The 18,363-nt window shown below is 42.9% G+C and overlaps 1 protein-coding gene across 2 annotated transcripts in view; it reads left to right on the top strand.

Moving 5' to 3' along the window:
- Positions 1–18,030, top strand: part of trpm7 (transient receptor potential cation channel, subfamily M, member 7) — a 129,980-nt gene extending 111,950 nt beyond the window's left edge. For both annotated transcript variants that reach the window (XM_052040191.1, XM_052040190.1), the window contains 6 exons: positions 1,833–2,116; positions 3,444–3,526; positions 4,616–4,821; positions 8,640–8,691; positions 12,035–12,141; positions 16,797–18,030. In XM_052040191.1, coding sequence (XP_051896151.1) covers positions 1,833–2,116; positions 3,444–3,526; positions 4,616–4,821; positions 8,640–8,691; positions 12,035–12,141; positions 16,797–16,918 — 854 coding nt within the window. In that variant the 3' untranslated portion in view covers positions 16,919–18,030. The remainder of the gene's footprint in view (positions 1–1,832; positions 2,117–3,443; positions 3,527–4,615; positions 4,822–8,639; positions 8,692–12,034; positions 12,142–16,796) is intronic.
- The last annotated feature ends 333 nt before the right edge of the window (positions 18,031–18,363 follow it).

Here is an 18,363-nt window from a genome sequence, read left to right as displayed (position 1 = left end):
TCTAATTTTAATAAGTTAAGAATGCATCCCTGAATTTCAGATACTTAGTTCCAGAGGGCAAAGCTTCCTAACAATTGTGGAAATTCAAAATTTGTTCCAATTACACAATTAGTAAAATTGCTAGAAATGTAATGATAATTAAGTTGCATCATTGGAGATTAAAAATGCAAAGCACTCTCTACTGGAGCATTCAAGAATTTTGGTATTTTGTTGTTTAACAGTGCAATCAAAATTGAACATAACATTGATTTTAAATGTCATGATTAATTGCGATCAAAACTAGAAAAAGTTAGAAATCTTGTAGAGATGGGGAAGAGGTGGTAAGATCAAAGGAAATGTTCACGAATGGGTGGAAATCAAGTGACTGGATGACGCAAGTGGCCTGAAAGGGGATGGTAAAAGCTTGTTCACTGTAACTAATCTCTTTGGGAGATGTAACTAGAGGGAGATGAATCAGAACAAACAAAGAAAGGCTGGAACCGTGAGAAACTGAACACAGCAGCTATTGCAACTGTACAAAACATTGGTTAGACAGCAGGAAATATTGTGTACAGTTCTGGTCGCCACACTAAGGAAGGAGATGGTAGCAATAGAGAGGGTACAGGAGAGATTCATCTGGATGTTGCCTGGAATGGAAGGCTGTAGCTCTAAGGAGAGATTGCATAGGCTGTTCTGACTGTGAAACGTAGGAGGCTGAGGTTACTTTATAGATGTAAAGAAGGCTAAAGAAATTTGGCATGTCCCCTTTGACCCTCACCAATTTTTATCAATGCATCATAGAAAGCATCCTATCTGGATGCATCACGGCTTGGTACGGCAACTGCTTTGCCCATGACCCCAAGAAACTGCAGAGAGATGTGGACACAGCTCAGCACATCATGGAAACCATCCTCCCCTCCACGGACTCTGTCTACACTTCTCACTGCCTCGGTAAAGCAGCCAACATAATCAAAGACCCTGCCCACCCCAGACGTTCTCTCTTCTACACCCTTCCCATCAGGCAGAAGATACAAAGCCTGAAAGCACGTGCCACCAGGCTCAAGGACAGCTTCTATCCCACTGTTATAAAACTACTGAATGGTCCCCTAGTACAGTAAGATGGACTCTTGACCTCACAATCTACCTTGTTGTGACCTTGCATCTTATTGTCTACCTGCACTGCACTTTCTCTGTAATTGTAACTCTTTATTCTGTATTCTGTTATTGTTTTGCCTTGTACTACCTCGATGCAATGTGTAATGAATTGATCTGTATGAATGGTATGCAAGACTCACTGTACTTCACTACATGTGACAATAATAAACCAATTTACCAATTTAGATGTTAATAAAACTGAGGGGCATAGATAGATTAGATAGTCTCTTTCCCAGGGCAGATGACTCTAAAGGCATAGGACACAAGTTTAAGATGAGAGGAGAAATTCAAAGGAGATCTGAGGGGTAAATTTTTAACTGATCGTAGTTATCTGGAATGAGCTGCCAGACGAGTTGATAGAGGCAGATACAGTTACAATGTTTAAAAGACATTTGGATGGGTATTTGGATAAGAGAGGCATATTGCAGGCATTAGGATTAGCGTAAATGGGCCGAAAAGGCCCATTTCTGTGCTGTATGATCCCATGACCAGTTGGAAAGCTGAAACAAAAGAAATCACTGAAAATAGCAATGGATCAGGCAGCATCTGTGGACTGAGGTAAAAAAATTGAAGGTCGCTGTACTTGCAATTTAGAAACACAGGAAAGAAGAATGATGCTTATAGTAACATTAATTGGAGAAAGAGGTTGTAATAGTGGGCTTGATTTGAAATGTTTGGCTTTCCCTTTTGTGTTAAAGGTGAACCTGTGACAATATATCGGCTTGAGGAGAGCTCACCAGTCAGTCTGAACAATAGCATGTCCTCCTGGTCACAGCAGGGCCGAAGTGCCAAGATTGAGTTCTTAAGTAAAGAAGAAATGGGAGGAGGATTGCGACGAGCTTTGAAAGTGGAGTGCACGTGGTCTGAGTTTGATGTACTAAAACCAGGTCAGCTGTATATTGTGAAGTCTTTTCTTCCTGAAGTAATAAACACATGGAAGAGAATCTACAAGGAAGATACCGTACTACATCTGTGTTTGAAGGTATGTGCTCATCATGTACGTTGTTGGACTGCACGTTGGCTTAGTATGAAGGGAGGGTTACTGGATGATGTTGTGACTGGAGGGCTGATAACTGTGGCATCCCATGGGGCTCAGAATTTAGTCACTTTTTGTAGTGTAAATGAATGAGACAACTGTAGTGATATGATAGAGAAGTTTGCAAATGATACAAAAATTGATGTGGTTGACAGTGTGCCTGCATGAAGATGCAGATGGCCTGGTCAGCTGAACAGAGAAGTGACACGTGGATCAGTCCAGACAGGTGTAAGGTGTTGCACTTGGGGAGCTTAATAAGTTAAGACACTGAAGCTGGTAACGTACTGTGAGGTGTAGAGGAATGGAACGGCCTTGTAGTGGATGTCCACACATCTTCAAAGATAGCAGAGAGTATCACCTAAAGTGATTAAAAAGCTGCATATTTTCATATCTCAATTAACATTCCCTTCAGTCTTGTGTTTTCCAAAGAAAATCTCAAGTTTATCCAATCTTTCTGCGTAGCTGTAATTTAGAGCCCTGGTGAGATGACACCAGGAATATTCTGTACAGGTTTAGGCTCCCTACCCAAGGAAAGGATCTAACTGCAAAGAAGGAATACAACAAAGGTCCACTAGATTGATTCCTGCAGTGAGGAATTTGAGATTAAACAAACTCTCTGGAGTTTAGTAGAATGAGAGGTGATCTCATTGAAATATGCAAAATTCCTACAGGCCTTGACAGGGTAGCTACAGGAATGATATTTTCCCTGACTGGGGTGTCTAGAAATCGGGAGTCTGCCCCAAAAGAGAGGACAGCCAGTAAAAATTATGCCTAATGTTTTTGTTGAATAAAGTGAACACAGTGCAGCTGAGAGAGAAGCTTTATTATTGTACAGTTAATTATTCAGATATTCAGTTTTGTACTAACATTGCTTTATTTAAACCCCATTTTCAAACTTAATGGTAGCATTGTATTTTGGCAGCCTTTTACCAGAAACTGAAATCATTCTGCATAGTTACTGCTCAGTCATAAAATCCAGCTTTCTGTTTTATTTTTCCCAGGAGCTGGGAATTATGCTGGCCAGTGATAATAGGTATTGTGTTGCAAATAATGGAAAATAATCCATTCAGGTTAATTAGTGGATATTTATTTCCGTTGACATTAAATTCAACGTATCGGAAAATGTGTGTTTCCTCATGGGACTTTCTATGTAATAAACCAGACATGCCATCTGACTGGCTACTGTTGCTGATTTGGTGCAATGTTACAGTATATTTCAGGTGCTGTCTTACAGATTTTTCTGCACATGTTACTACTGGTCTCTTATTCCTAGGAGATTCAGCAGCAAAGGGCTGCACAGAAGCTCGCCTTTGCCTTCAACCAAATGAAACCAAAGACCATTCCATACTCTCCAAGGTGAGGAGAAATAGAGTCACCAGCTACAATCTTTACTCTTTAAAATAAAATGCATCTCTATGGAGTTTCTTCCAACTCTTTGTTATAAATTCCTCTCTCCAAATTTCTAATGACAAAATAACTTTGTAAAGTTTAAACTATAATTCTGCTGTGTCTCAGTATTGCCGGGAGAGCAGCGTGTCAGTGTAACTGGTTTCCACAGGCTGGAACCATTAGCAATGTGGACAGAAATATAGAATGGAATGACTTCAAAAGTCTCTCTCTGCACTCTCCATATTACCAATCCCCCACTAACGGTATCACCGAGAGACTGTACTTAATATTGATTTCCTTGAGCAATATCACAGCAATTACTTAGTGTTGCAAAAGAACTTCAGACTTGTAGCGTTGAATAAAACCTGGTATGTCGTGCACAGTTGTCATCAAAATGAAATCATCATCTAACTTCAATACTGAGGAACACAATCTTCAGCAGCCCAACAGAGAGCTCCTGATCTTGTTCGCCATACTTCTCCAACAGCAGAAGAAATGGCTTTGAAAACACTCACCAGCTTTTCCCATTCCAGTATTATTTACAAAGATTGGTATAACTTTTCTGCTCCAAAGATTGTTTCAAGAAGGAAATGATATGAGAAATTTTGTTCACAACAAGGAATAGAAACAGTAATAGGCCATTGGGTCCCTTGTGCCTGCTCTGCTGTTCGTTGAGATTATGGCTGATCTTTTTGTGCAGTGACCCCTATATCCCTTGATTTTGTTATCTTTTTCAAAGAAAACTATCAATTTGCTCTTGAAAGAAAATTACTCCTGTATAGAAAGTTCACATCCATCTAAAATAAGACCTGCAAATAACTGGGTGTTTATGCAGCATCTTCAACGTAGCAAAATGCTTTGGTGCTTAGGGGAGACAATGTTTGATTATCCTTAATAGAATATTGATAATTTTTCATTTGTAATGTCTGTCATGAGGAAAGAAAGTAAATTCATCACCTCTATAATTACTTAACACATTATATTGTTTGTGTCTATACAGTCGCATTTCCATAATTGGTTCCAACATTATTACTGAATAAATGTCTGATTTCTCAGGTTCCTGGAAGTGTTCCTTCTGTATTGTCATTCAGCAAGCCAATGGTTTGCAATTGAAGAATGTATGACCGGGGAGTTCCGGAAATTTAATCATAACAGTGGTGATGAGATCCGTCCAAACAACATGCTGGAGGAGACCATGCTTGCCTTTAGTCACTGGACATATGAGTATACAAGAGGTGAACTATTGGTTCTGGACTTGCAGGGTGAGTACATGTTAGCTTTTTGTTAAAGTGAAGCCGTCTTCTATTAGTTTGTAGTAGAACATAGAACAGTACATCACAGGAACAGGCCCTTCAGTACGCAATGTCCATGCCGACCATGATGCCAATTTAAACGACACATCTGCCTGTACGTGGTCTAGAACTCATCATTCCCTGCATATTCATGTGCCCATCTAAAAGCCTCTTAAATGTTGCTATTATATCTGCTTCCACCACCAAGACAAAAAGTCTCTGTCTACTCTATCTGTGCCTCTCATAATTCTATAAACTTCTGTCAGGTCTCCCCTCAGCCTCCGCTGCTCCAGAGAGAACAACCCAAGTTTGTCCAATCTCTCCTTACTCTCTAATCCAGTGAGCATCCTGGTGAACCTCTTCTGCACCCTCTCCAAAGCCTCCACATCCTTCCTGTAATGTGGTGAGCAGAACTGCACACAGTACTCCTAATGTGGCCTAACCAAAGTTTTGTGCAGTTGCAACACGACTTAACATCCCGACTGATGAAGGCCAATATGCTATATGCTGCCTTTACCACCCAATTATTTGTGCTGCTGCTTTCAGAGAGCAATGGACTTGCACCCCAAGATTGCTCTATACCTGCTTCTGAGTGTCATGCCATTTATTTTATGCTTTCCACTTGCATTTGACCTCCCAAAGTGCAACTGCCATTTCACTGCCCAAATTACCAGCTGGTCTATATCCTGCTGGATCCTTTGACAACCTTTACTATCCAGAACTCTAATCCTTGTGTTGTCTGCAAAGTTGCTAATCAGTCCACCTACATTTTCAATTCATCTGCGTGTGTGTGTGTGTAGGTCCTAGTTCTAATCCTGGCAAAGCACTACTGTTCACAGACCTCCAGTCAGCATAACTGCAACTGTACGCTGTAAACAATTTTCTTCAATTCTTAAATACAGTTAATAATTGGTAATTCTAAACTTCTTAATGTCATCATTTTTTGATGGGCTTGGATATACCCTAATTATGTCAGAGCAGCTATACTTAAAATCTAGAAACCTTTTATTTGGCAGCATCCAGAGTAAATCCTAAATAACATGGAGTTTAACACAGCTTTGATAGAGTTACTAATAAAATAATCTACAGCTAGTTATAGAGTAAGCTGCTGGGGTCTTTAAATCTGGAGCAGGCTGTGTTTGAACTGAAGAACTACTTTAGTTAGCAGGTGGCTGCAGAGTTGAATCGTGAGCTGCAGTGCTGTCTGTGTAGAGACTGGCCTTTCTCCTTGTGACTGTGTGGATTTCTGCCGGCTGCTCCTGCTTTCTCCCCCATCCCAACAACGTGCTGATAGGTGAATAAGCTACTGTGACTTGCTCCTTAATGTGGGTGAATGACAAAAAGAGTTGCAACGGGAAGGTCGGTGCGTGTGAGTGAATAATCGCAGTATATTGAGCAGGGCAGTGCAGCAGATGTGGTTTACGTGGCTGTCAGTAAGGCTTCAACAAGGTTCCCATGTGGGAGGCTGGTTCAAAAGGTTAGGGCCCATGGGATCCAGGGCAAGCTGGGAAATTGGATTCAAGATAGACTTGGCACTAGGAGACAGAGATGGTAGAGGGCTGTTGTGATTGGATGTCCCAATGTGGTGTCCCACGGGATGGGTGCTGGGACCCTTGCTGTTTGTAGTATACATGGATGATTTGGATGTAAATGTAGGAGGCCAGATCAATGGGTTTGCAGATGACACTGGTGAAGTTGTTGACAGTATTGAGGGTAGTCTTGGGCTACAGGGTGACATCAATGTGTTGGTGAAATGGCAGATGGAGTTTCATCCTAATAAATGTGAAGTTAGGTACTTTGGGAGTATTAATGAGGCTAGGACGTATACCATGAATGGTATGGTCCTAAAGAATCTTGAGGGATAGAGGGACCTCTGTGTGCGAGTCTAAAGACCCTTGAATGTGGCAGCACAGGTAGATAAATTGGTTGAGAAGGCATATTGTATACTGGCCTTCATTAGTCAGGGCACTGAATACAAGAGCAGCGAGGTGATGCTCCCAACTTTATAAAACATTGGTCAGACCTCAGCTGGGGTACTGCGTGCAGTTCTGGTCACCACACTATAGGAAGGATGTGATAGTGCTGGAGAGGGTGAAGAGGAGATTCCCCAGGACATTGCCTGGGATGGAGCGTTTCAGTTGTGAGGAGAGGCTGGAGAGCAAAGGTCTGTTCTCCCTGGAGCAGAGGATCTTAAGACGTTGAGGCTTATAAAATTGTGAATAAACTGGAGGACATAAATTTAGGGTAAGACGTAAGGGATTTAAAGGGGATCTGAGGGGGACCTTTACCCAGAGAGAGTTGAGTCCCTGGAATGCATTGCTGGAGAGAGTGGTGGAAGTAGAGTCGCTGACAACATTTACGAGCACTTAATTACCGAGGCGTAGTAGGCTGCAGGCCAAGTGATAGAAGATGGGATTAATACAGCAGGGTGCCCACTGGTGGGCAGGATGTGCTAGGTCGAATGACCTGCTTCTGTGCTGATTGATGCTGAGTCTGTGGCTACAGGGAGATAAGGGGGAGGGGGGAATGGGATTGATGAGATTTCTCTGCTCTGCTGGGAGTTGGCATGAACTCAATGGATTGAATGGCCTTGTGTTTATAATGCTCAAAGTACACTGCTCAGGCAGAATCCAATGTAACACTGTTGACTTGACTCGCTCTCTCCCCCACACAGTGTGAGAAGTAGAGGCAGGAGGAGGCTGTTTGGCCGCCTGCTCCTACCTACCATTCAGGAAGATCATGGTGGGCCTCTCCCTCTGTCATTTTCTGACAGTAACCCCATATCCCTTGGTTTCCTTAATATCCAAAATATCTCTCAGATGCTTCCGGGCATCTGTGTTTCCAGCATTTCCGTGCCATTTCAGAGATCCAGTGTTTGCTTTTATGTGCTCAAAAGTAAACTCTAAAGTTTTGTTAATAATTAGAAAACAGATATTTGAAAGGTGCTGATTTGGGAGTCTGCTTTGTGCACAGGAACACTGAGTGTCAAGCAGCTAATCACTGTAGAAATTGGAACCTCCAAGTTGTTAAACTGTCTGACAAAAGAAGCTACAGTGATTTCAACATACCATGAAAGCCTTTGCAGATGCAATAGGAAGTGCACTGTAGGGAGAAAGAGAAGCTCCTGAATGAATAGCAAGGACAAGTCTGGGCATAAAGCTCGAACATCACCAGGCAGATTAGAGAGTTGTTGCAGCATCCAAGGTGCACTTACAGCTGCAGTGGTGACAGGACATGCAGTTGGAGAATGTCAGAGCTGTAAATTGCAGCGGAGTGAACCCGAAGACGGCAATGTGCTGGAGGAACTCAGCAGGTCCCTGCATCAGGGCTTTGACAATTCCTCCTCCCCCCACAGATACTGCTCAACCTACTGAGTTCATCCAGCAAATTGTTTGTTGCTCCAGATTCCAACATCAGCTGTCGATTGTGTCTACATTTAAGCAGGACCTGACTTCTTTCCTCACAGCAGTTCTGTTCCAATTTGGGGAGTCAGATTTCAAAGCCGTGATACCACATTAATGTAAAAACAGGAAATGCTGGTAACATTAAGCAAGTGGGCAGCATCTGTGGAAAGAGAAACGATTAATGTTCCAGGTCTGTGACTTCATCAGATGAGGGTCTTGGGCATGAAACATTAACTCTCTCTTTCCACAGATACAGTGTTTCTAGAATTTCCTGTATCTATTTCAGATTTCCTGCATTTGCGGGGTTTTTATTTTAGATACTACCTTGATATATCTGTAAAAGGGTAATTTAATGAATTTCATTTTGTGCGTTTCCTTTTATAGGTGTTGGGGAGAACTTAACTGATCCATCAGTAATAAAGTCTGAGGAGAAACGGTAAGTATTAGTTTAAATGTGAATTTGCCTCCTTCCACAACGAGTAGTTTGTTTGTAGTGCAGAAGGTCTGTACCAAATATCTTTGGCAGTGGTAGTAGCTATTTCTAATTCTTAGTAGGAAATTTAGTTAGAATATAATTACATCATCAGATGTCCTGGTACAACATGTTCACTCCTGGGAATTAAGGAAAATGTCAAAGCCCGAGAGGCTGCAATAGAGATTTACTGTAATTGTAGAGATACTAGAATATAGGAACGGGATTTAGGTCATTTACTTCCTACATGCCTCCTCATGAGGTTGGAGGGGTTGTGGATAGTGTAGAAGGTTGTTGTAGGTTACGACAGGATACAGACAGGATGCAGAGTTGGGCGGAGAAGTGGCAGATGGAGTTCAATCCGGAAAAGTGTGAAGTGATGCACTTTGGAAGAATGAACTTGAAGGCGGAGTACAAGGTGGAGGAACAGAGGGATCTTGGGGTCTAAGTCCATGGATCCCTCAAAGTTGCCGCGCAAGTTGATAGGGTGGTTAAGAAGGCGTATGGTGTGTGCAAGTTGATAGGGTGGTTAAGAAGGCGTATGGTGTGCTGGCCTTCATTAGTCAGGGGACTGAGTTCAAGAGCCGTGAGGTAATGTTGTAGCTCTATAAAATTCTGGTTAGACCACACTTGGAGTATTGTGTTCAGTTCTGGTCACCTCATTGTAGGAAGGAAGTGGAAGCTTTAGCGAGGGTGCAAATGAAATTTACCAGGATGCTGCCTGGATTGAAGAACATGTCTTACAAGGAAAGGTTGAGTGAGCTGGGGCTTTCTCTTTGGAGCGACGCAGGATGAGAGGCGACTTGATAGAGGTGTATAAGATTATGAGGGGCATAGATAGAGTGGACAGCCAGCACCTTTTCCCCAGGGCAGCAATGGCCAATACCAGAGGACATCAGTTTAAGGTCAGAGGAGGAAAGTTTAGGGAAGATGTCAGTAGGTTTTTTACACCTCTGACATCCTTCCTGTCAGTGGGGGGTGCCTGGAACACACTGCTGGGGGTGGTGATAGAGGCTGCTACAATAGGCACATTTAAAAGACTCTTGGATGGGCTCATGGATGTAAGAAAAATAGAGGGTTATGGGCTGTGTAGGGAAGGGCTAGACTGATCAAGGAGCAGGTGTTTATATAGGTCGGCACAACATCATGGGCCAGAGGGCCTGTACTGTGCTGTACTGTTCTATGCTGTTTTGACATTCAATATGTTATGACTGACCTGTGATCCAGCTCTTATTAACCAGCCTTTTACCACACTTCCCTTCACAATTTATATACTTCAGTAAGAATTTGTGGAAGTGTCAAATCTCAGCCATTTCTGCACCTGGAAGTGTTTCCCAACTTCACCTCCGAATATCCCCAAGTCCACAAGACTGGACTAGCAGGAAGAGTTTGTCTCCATCCACCTTTTCAGTTCTCTTTCATAACCTTAAAAATCAGATTGCTCTCTAACAGTCTGTTCCAGGAAATACAATAATTTCTCCTCATAGGTTAACCCTTGGAAATTGGGTGACATTCAGGTAACTCTATCCTCAGAGGCTAATACACTGAGGTGCAAAATCCAGAACAGCTTCTGCAGAGTTCCATCAATGGATTATTACATGGATTAGTATGTGGAAATACAATGTTGTGGCCGTTACTGATTCTTGGTTAAGAGAAGGTCAAGCCTAGCTGCTCAGTGTTCCAGGATTCAGACACGATAGAGAGGGAGGTAGAAGAGGTGGGGAGCTGCACTGCTGATCAGCAAGAGTGTCACAGCGGCACTTGGAGAGGGTAGACTGGAGGCTCATCCAGTGAGGCAGTGTGGGTAGAGCTCAGGAATAAAAAAAAGGTGCAAGTGCTATGATATTCTATCTGCCTAATGGTCAGTGGCAGATAGAGGAACAGAAATGTGGGCAGATTATGGATGGATGTAAAAGCACCAGGATAGTTGTAGTGGGAGACTTTAATTTCCCCAATATTGACTGGGGCTCCCTTAATGCCAGAAACTTAGATGGGGCAGAATTTCAGCATCTAAGGAGGAAGATGGACAGACAAAGTTTGGCGTTAATCTGGAATGGCAGGACCCTAAGGAGCATTGATGTACAGAGGGATCTTGCGGTGCAAGTCCACAGCTCCCTGAAAGTGGCAACACAAGTAGATAGGGTGGTGAAGCAGGCATACGACATGCTTGCCCTCATCATTTGGCGTGTTAAGTATAAAAGTTGGGAAGTCACGTTGCAGCTGTATAAAACTTTGGTTAGGCCACATTTGGAGTATTGAGTGCAGTTTCAGTTGTTGCATTAAAGGAAAGATGTGGAGGCTTTGGAAGAGTTTTGCCTGGATTAGAGAGTATTAGCTACAAGGAGAGATTGAACAAATTTAGGCTGATTTCTCTGGAGTGACGGAGGCTGAGGGGCCTGATAGAACTTCATAAAATTATGAGAGGCATAGATCGACAGTCAGAATCTTTTTCCCAGGATAGAAATGTCAAATACTAAAGGGCATACATCTAATGTGAGCAGGGAATATTTAAAGGAGATGAGGGGGGCAAGTTGTTTTTCCCCACAGAGAGTGGTGGGAGCCTGGAACGTGCTGCCAGGGGAGGTGGTGGAAGCAGATACAACACGTTGAAGAGGCATTTGGACAGGCACATGACCAGGCAGGAAATGGAGGGATATGGACCATGTGCAGGCAGATGGGATTGGTTTAAATTTGCATCATGGTCAGCACAAACATCTGGGCCGAAGGGCCTGTTCCTGTGCTGAACTGTTCTATGTACGATGAAATTTAATTGGGTATCTCCCTCTTGTCTGTAGCACCTTGCTCTGCACTGTTTGGGTGTTATGTTTTCCTGCACTAAATAAAAACACAAGGAATAGAATCAGGAGCAGGTCTCTCAACACTTGCCAAGTTCCCTCACTGACCTGTTATCCCTTGATTCCTTGATAATAAATCTATTGTGTAAGAACAATTAGAAGTGGGAGGAGGCCATTCAGCCCTTCAGGACATTCGTTAAGATCGTGGCTGATCTCCCTCAGTGCCCTGTTGCAGCATTATCCCTGTAACCCTCGATTTTCTGTAATATCCATGTATCTGTGGATCTGTGTTGTGAATCTTGTCTTGTGGTACATACCAAAGGAAAGTGCTTCCTCTATGGTGTGTTTCCTTGTTGAACTGATGGAGCTGATGCTGAAAGATTGTGCCGTTTGAGGCCACAGTATGAAGAGGAGCTGAGGCTGCAGAAAGACTTTAAGCTTCAATAACGTTACCTGCATCCTGTGACCAAACCAACTGACTGCTGCATCCAAGTTTATGATGTTTCTTTCAGGTCACATGACATGGTATTTGGACCTGCCAATTTGGGAGAAGATGCAGTTAAAAATTTTCGATCAAAACACCATTGTAATTCTTGCTGTGGGAGACTTAAACTTCCTGGTAAGATTTTACTATTGTTTTCCTTGCTCTTTTCTCCCTGATGCTGAGCAGTGACTTCAGTACAACAGCATTACCAACCCTGTAGTGAGCTGTGTAATAACTGGGATTTCTGGATCATAGACTTTGTGCAGTTCAAGCAGGAGCTTTACACCTTGAGTGTCACTGTGGGCAGGTTTGAACCTCTGAGTTTTGGCCAATTTAACAACTCCAAATTTGAGTTTGAATGCCAAACTAGATGGTGTATTCCTGCAATTAATTTATGAAGAAAACTATTAAGTGTTGCACAACTTTAACCAAGGGATAATAGATTGGAAAATAGCTTGAGCATCTCCCTGCCGATTTGACACAAGCACTTGGTCAAAATACCTGAATGTGACTGCTGCAATTTTTATGTTGCTTTTGCTGCTCTTTTCCTGTAGTGAACATTGCCCATCTCTTGAATACTGCTGTCTTAATAATCCCTACCCCCTTAAATCTGCTGCAATCGATTCTTAAAAATATATTCTGCTGCTCTGTTTTCATTAACTACTTCCACACCTCGCGTCAGTCATGCTGTCCAGGGTTTTCCTTGTTTCCTCCCGTCAACGCCCTGCTTGAATCTCTCCAGTTACTTTCTGTCACTTCCTTAGCACCAAAGTACATTGTCTCTGTGGTACATCCCTCTCCCTGACCTCCTTGGCCTTCAGTTAGAGCAATCATAGCTGCCTTTTAACAAGCCAGCGGTGGTAAGTAAGTGTGTGTGGGGATGGGATTTAGTAGCGCAGACTGGTATTTTGATCCAGAAGATCATATTCCACTCTGATGTTGTGGCCATAACAGAGGCTTGGTTGAGAGGGGGACAAGAATGAGTGCTTAATCTTCCAGGGTTTCAATGTTTTACAAAGAATAGAGAGGGAGGCATAAGGTGGGGGGGGGGGAGTTGCACAACTAATCAGGGACAATATCACAGCTGCACTCAGAGGGGACATAATGGAGGGCTTGTCCACTGAGTCTATATGGGTAGAACTCAAAAGTAAGGAAGGTGCAATCACTCTGGCATTATACTACAGACCCAATAGCCACCGGGACATTAAGGAACAGATATGCGTAGATTAGGGAAAGATGTAAAACTAATAGGGTTGTTGTCGTGGGGACTTCCCTAATATAAACTGGGACCTCCTTAGTGTAAGAGGTTTAGGCAGGGCAGAATTTGATTCAGTGTACCCAGGAGGGTTTCTTAAATCAATATGTAGATAGTCCAACGAGAGGAGGGGCCGTACTGGAGCTGGTGTTGGGTAACGAGCCTGGCCAGGTGACCGACCTTTCAGTGGGAGAACAGTGACCACAACTCGTTAAGTTTTAAGACAGCTGTAGATAAGGATATGGACCTTGCTGGAGAGTTAATTGGGAACAGCTGTTTTTGGGCAAGTCCACATCTGACATGTGGAGGGTGTTTAAGGACCAACTGCACAGAGGACAAGACAGGGATGTTCCAGTAAGAAGGAAGGACAAGGATGGCAGGGTGAGGGAATCTTGGATGTCAAGAGAGGTGGTGAATTTAGTCAAGAAGAAAAAGTAAAAGTACATAAAGCTTGGGAAGCTGGGATCAAACAGAGCACTTGAGGAATATAAAGAAGCCAGGAAGGAACTCGAGGGAATTAGGAAAGCCAGGAGGGACCATGATAAGTCCTTGGCAAGTAGGATTAAAGAGAACCCCAAGGTATTCTGTACATACGTAAAGAGCGAGAGGATAACTAGGGAAAGGGTAGGACTACTCAAGGATAAAGGAGGGAACGTGCTTGGAAGCAGAGGATGTGGGTGAGGTCCGTAATGAGTACTTTGCATCAGTATTTACCAAGGAGAAGGATGTGGAGGACGGGGAGATCAGTGTGGAGCGTGCCAATGTGCTGGGTATTTCGGGATAAAGGAGGAGGTAATGTTGGGTCTCTTAAAGAGCATTAAGGTCCCTGAGGCCTGATGGGATTGAGAGAGGCAAGAAATGAGATTGCTGGGGCCTTGACCAATATCTTTGTGTCCTCTCTAGCCACAGGCGAGGTCCTGCAGAACTGGCGAGTAGTTAATGTTGTTCCATTATTCAAGAAGGGAAACAGGGATAATCCTGGTAACTATAGACTGGTGAGTCTCACGTTAGTGGTAGGGAGGTTACTGGAGAGGATCCTTAGGGATAGGATTTATGAGCATTTGGAAAACCATGGCCTAATTAGGGACAGTCAGCATGGCTTTGTGCAGGGCAAGTCATGCCTTACTAACGATTGAGTTTTTTGACGAGGTGACGAGGGCGATTGACGAAGGTAGAGCTGTGGATGTTGTCCACATGGATTTTAGTAAGGCGTTTGAAAAAGTCCTTCATGGGAAGCTCATCCAGAAGATTAAGATGCATGGGATCCGAGGTGAATTGCTGTTTGGATTCTGAACTGGCTTGCCTGTAGAAGAGAGGGTAGTGGTTAATGGCTCTTATTCTTTCTGGAGGTCTGTGACTAGTGATGTTCCTCAGGGATCCATACTGAGACCTCTGCTGTTTGCGATGTATGTAAATGACCTGGATGAAAATGTACATGGGTGGGTTAGTAAGTTTGCAGATGATTCAAAGATTGGTGGTGTTGTGGATAGCATAGAAGGATACAGCAGGATATAGATCAGTTGCAGATATGGGCAGAGAAATGGCAGATGGCGTTCAACCTGGCCAAATGTGAAGTGTTGCACCTTGGGAGATCAAATGTAAAGGGACAGTACATGGTTAATGGCAGGACCCTTAACAGTGTTGATGTGCAGAGGGATCTTGCGGTCCAAGTTCGTAGCTCCCTGAAAGTGGCTGCACAGGTTGATAGGGCAGTAAAGAAGGCACATGGCATGTTTGCCTTCATTAGTCGAGGCATTGAGTTCAAGAGTCAGGCGCATCTGGACTATTGCATTCAGTTCTGGTCGCCCCGTTATAGGCAGGATGTCGAGGCTTTGGAGAGGGTGCAGAAGGAGTTTACCAAGATGCTGCCTGGATTAGAGGGCATGTTCTATGAGGAGAGATTGGACAACCTTGGATTGTTCTCTCTGGAGCGGCGGAGGCTGAGGGGAGATCTGATAGAGGTTTATAAGATTATGAGAAGCATAGATAGACAGTCAGTATCTTTTCCCCAGGATTGAAATGTCTAATACCAGAGGGCATGTAAGGTGATGGGGGTAAGTTCAAAGGAGATGTGCGGGGCAAGTTTTTTCTACACAGTGGTGGGTGGTGGAAGCAGATACGATGGGGGTGTTCAGGAAGCTCTTAGATAGGCACATGAATGTGAGGGAAAGGGCAGGATATGGACATTGTGCAGGCAGAAGGGACTAGTTGAGTTGGGCATTTTATTACCAATGTAATTGGTTTGGCACAACGTTGTGGGCCGAAGGGCCTGTTCCTGTGCTGGACTGTTCTATGCCGCTGAGTAACTTCAAATCAAGGTTAAAGGCATGGAGTTGTAGCTCTAAACCTTTCCTATCCATGTACCTTATAAACGTTGTAATTGTATTGGCCTCTACCACTTCCTCTCGCAGCTTGTTCCACAAACCCACCACCTTCTGTGTGAAAAACGTGTCCCTCGGATCCCCTTTAAATCTTTCTCCTCTCACCTTAAACCTATGCCCTCTAGTTGTAGATTCCTCGGGGGATAAAAAGAAACTGACTATCTACCCTCTGTCTGCTGCTCATGCTTTTATAAACCTCTGTAAGGTCATCTCTCAGCCTCCTTCACTCCAGGGAAGAAATCCCAGCCCATCCAGTCTCTCAACATGTCTCAAACCCTCCAGTCCCGACAACATCTTTGGGAATCTTATCTGCACCCTCTCTAGCTTAATGACATCCTGTAGTACTCCAGGTGTGGTCTCACCAACATTTTGTACAGCTGTACTGTGACGTCCCAACTCCTGACTGACCTAACAGATAATGTCAGAGTTTCAGATGTTAGTCATACTGAGAGCACTCTGCAGGAATCCCTGCGGTCAGGCTGTGGGTGGGGAGCTTTGACAGAGCCTGGGGCCTGTAACCATTTACCACCCTGACTTGCTGGGTGCTTCCAGCATTTTCTGTTTTTATTTCAGATTTCTGGCATCTGCAGGTTTTTTATGACTTTCATCCAATATCAGCTTTAGGGTTGGAAATGTTGCCACCATCTGCTGTGGATAGACGTGTCTCCAGAGGATAGACGTGGATATGCTGTGGATAGACGTGTCTCCAGAGGCCTCATTGTCATAACACAGGAAAGAATTGTGATCTGGGATGTGACAGAGCATTTGCTGCTTCATGTACGACGAATTTCCTTCCAATCCAAGAACCAGTATTAACAGACTTTTACACACACTGCTGAAGATTTCTGAACGGTCCATGATCACTACCTCATTATTCTTCTTTTGCACTATTTATTTATTCTTGCAACTTGCAGTCATTTTTCTGTCTGTCTTGCACTGTACGGCTGCCGCAAAACAACACATTTCACAACATGTCAGTGACAATAAACCTGATTCTGCCTTTCAGTAAATGTTACTGAGCAGTGGTGTAGAGCATGTTTAATCTGCTGCTCAGTCTTTCTCCCTTATATTTGGAGGTAAGAGGATGTGTTTTGTTTGGATATTTCTTGGTTCTACACACAATTAACGTGAAATGTCTTGTTTTCTGTGCTTAGATATCAAACGGAATGATTATACCCCAGACAAAGTGGCTCTGTCTCAAGATGATGTGGAAGTTGCAATCCAGTCTGGCAGTGGTACCAAAGATGTACAAAACTCGATACGCTTAATGATTTAGCCACAGAATGGTACAGAGACTGTCTCTCCGTGGCAGAAACTTGAAATTGCCTGAAGTCGCCTTGTCGCTGAATCAGAAGGATTGCAAAGAGTTCTGTGGAAGCGACTTCCTAAAATCCAATCTTGGACGATTTGTTGAAAGAAACAAAGGGTAAAGAATGCTGTGACTTGTCCGTAGTCTTGTCTGATGCATTGGCAGTGCAATCTAAATGTAACTGGCTATTTTGTTGTTGTGTATTGACCTGTTGTGAGAATTGCAGTAATCATCACATTGCAGCAAGCAATGATGAGCTGAAATTATCTGTTAGCAGAAAGCATTATTCTCTGCAGAGCAATCCACGTCGAAAGCAAATTTAATTGAAGTGTAAAGATTTTAAAGCTAAATGTCCAGTTTTAAGTCTTCACAATGCATACGTTTTAACCATTTTTAATCAATTTATTAAATAAAGCCATTTAAATTGGTACAAGCTTAACTGTACCAAGATGCAAATAATATTTAAACTACAAATTACCAAGCAGAAAAATCCTCCATAAAATGTGAAGTAGAGTTTGTCTGACAAAATCTGGCAGGTTTTAATGAGTATATCAATTAAACTAACACATGAAAAATGCAAGAATTGTTAGTCAGCACAGTCAAAAGAATGTTCTGGTAATATGATTTTAATGAATTTCAGTTGTATAGACACCTTGGTGTAATGCTAGAATTTGTGGTACATGCAGATTGAATTTAAAAGGAAGTATTGAAATCCTTGTATATATGGTAATGGGCAGATTGCAATCTATCTTTATGCAAATAATGAGACCTGAGTTGGTTGAATTGTCAGCACGATGAAGCCACATGTCTACCTTAAAATATTTATGTAAATGGTGACAGTGAGGCATCTTTTCTATGTTACAAAGAGGTACTATTGTCATTTTTAAAACAAGGGTGTTTATATGAAGAGCTGTATAATTTTTAATCTAATAGATGTATCTTATAGATACTGTATGTAAGGCACGAACACAAAATAAGACGATGGTTTTACATAGGTTGGATGGTAAAAGCGAAGAGCTAATGGGATCATGCTGCATAAATTTTGTACATCATTTAATCTAATAAAAGATTTTTTTGAAGTGTTGTCTTGGTACGCTGCATTCTCTAGTGGAAAGTCTACTTCCAGATGATTAGGAACACGGTAGAATAGTGATTAACTTACTGGGTTTGATCCAGACACCAGGGCGAATCCCACCACAACAGCTGGAGATCTTGCCTCCAAATAAACCTGGAATTAGAGCTAATATCACTGGTGGTAACTGAAACTACAAGACTGGAGCTATAAATGTGTAAATCTGCTGTCAGGAACAGGGCTGGCCTGAAGATGACTTGTTGGCCTGAAGATGACTTGTTGACATTTTAGATCTGGGCTCTCCAGCAAGCTAGACATTTGTCTATCTCTTGGTGCCCTT

This window comes from Pristis pectinata, chromosome 28, assembly GCF_009764475.1.
Source record: "Pristis pectinata isolate sPriPec2 chromosome 28, sPriPec2.1.pri, whole genome shotgun sequence".
NCBI lineage: Eukaryota > Metazoa > Chordata > Chondrichthyes > Rhinopristiformes > Pristidae > Pristis > Pristis pectinata.
Note: the sequence above shows the minus strand (reverse complement) of the source record. Positions and strands in the feature narration are given on the sequence as shown.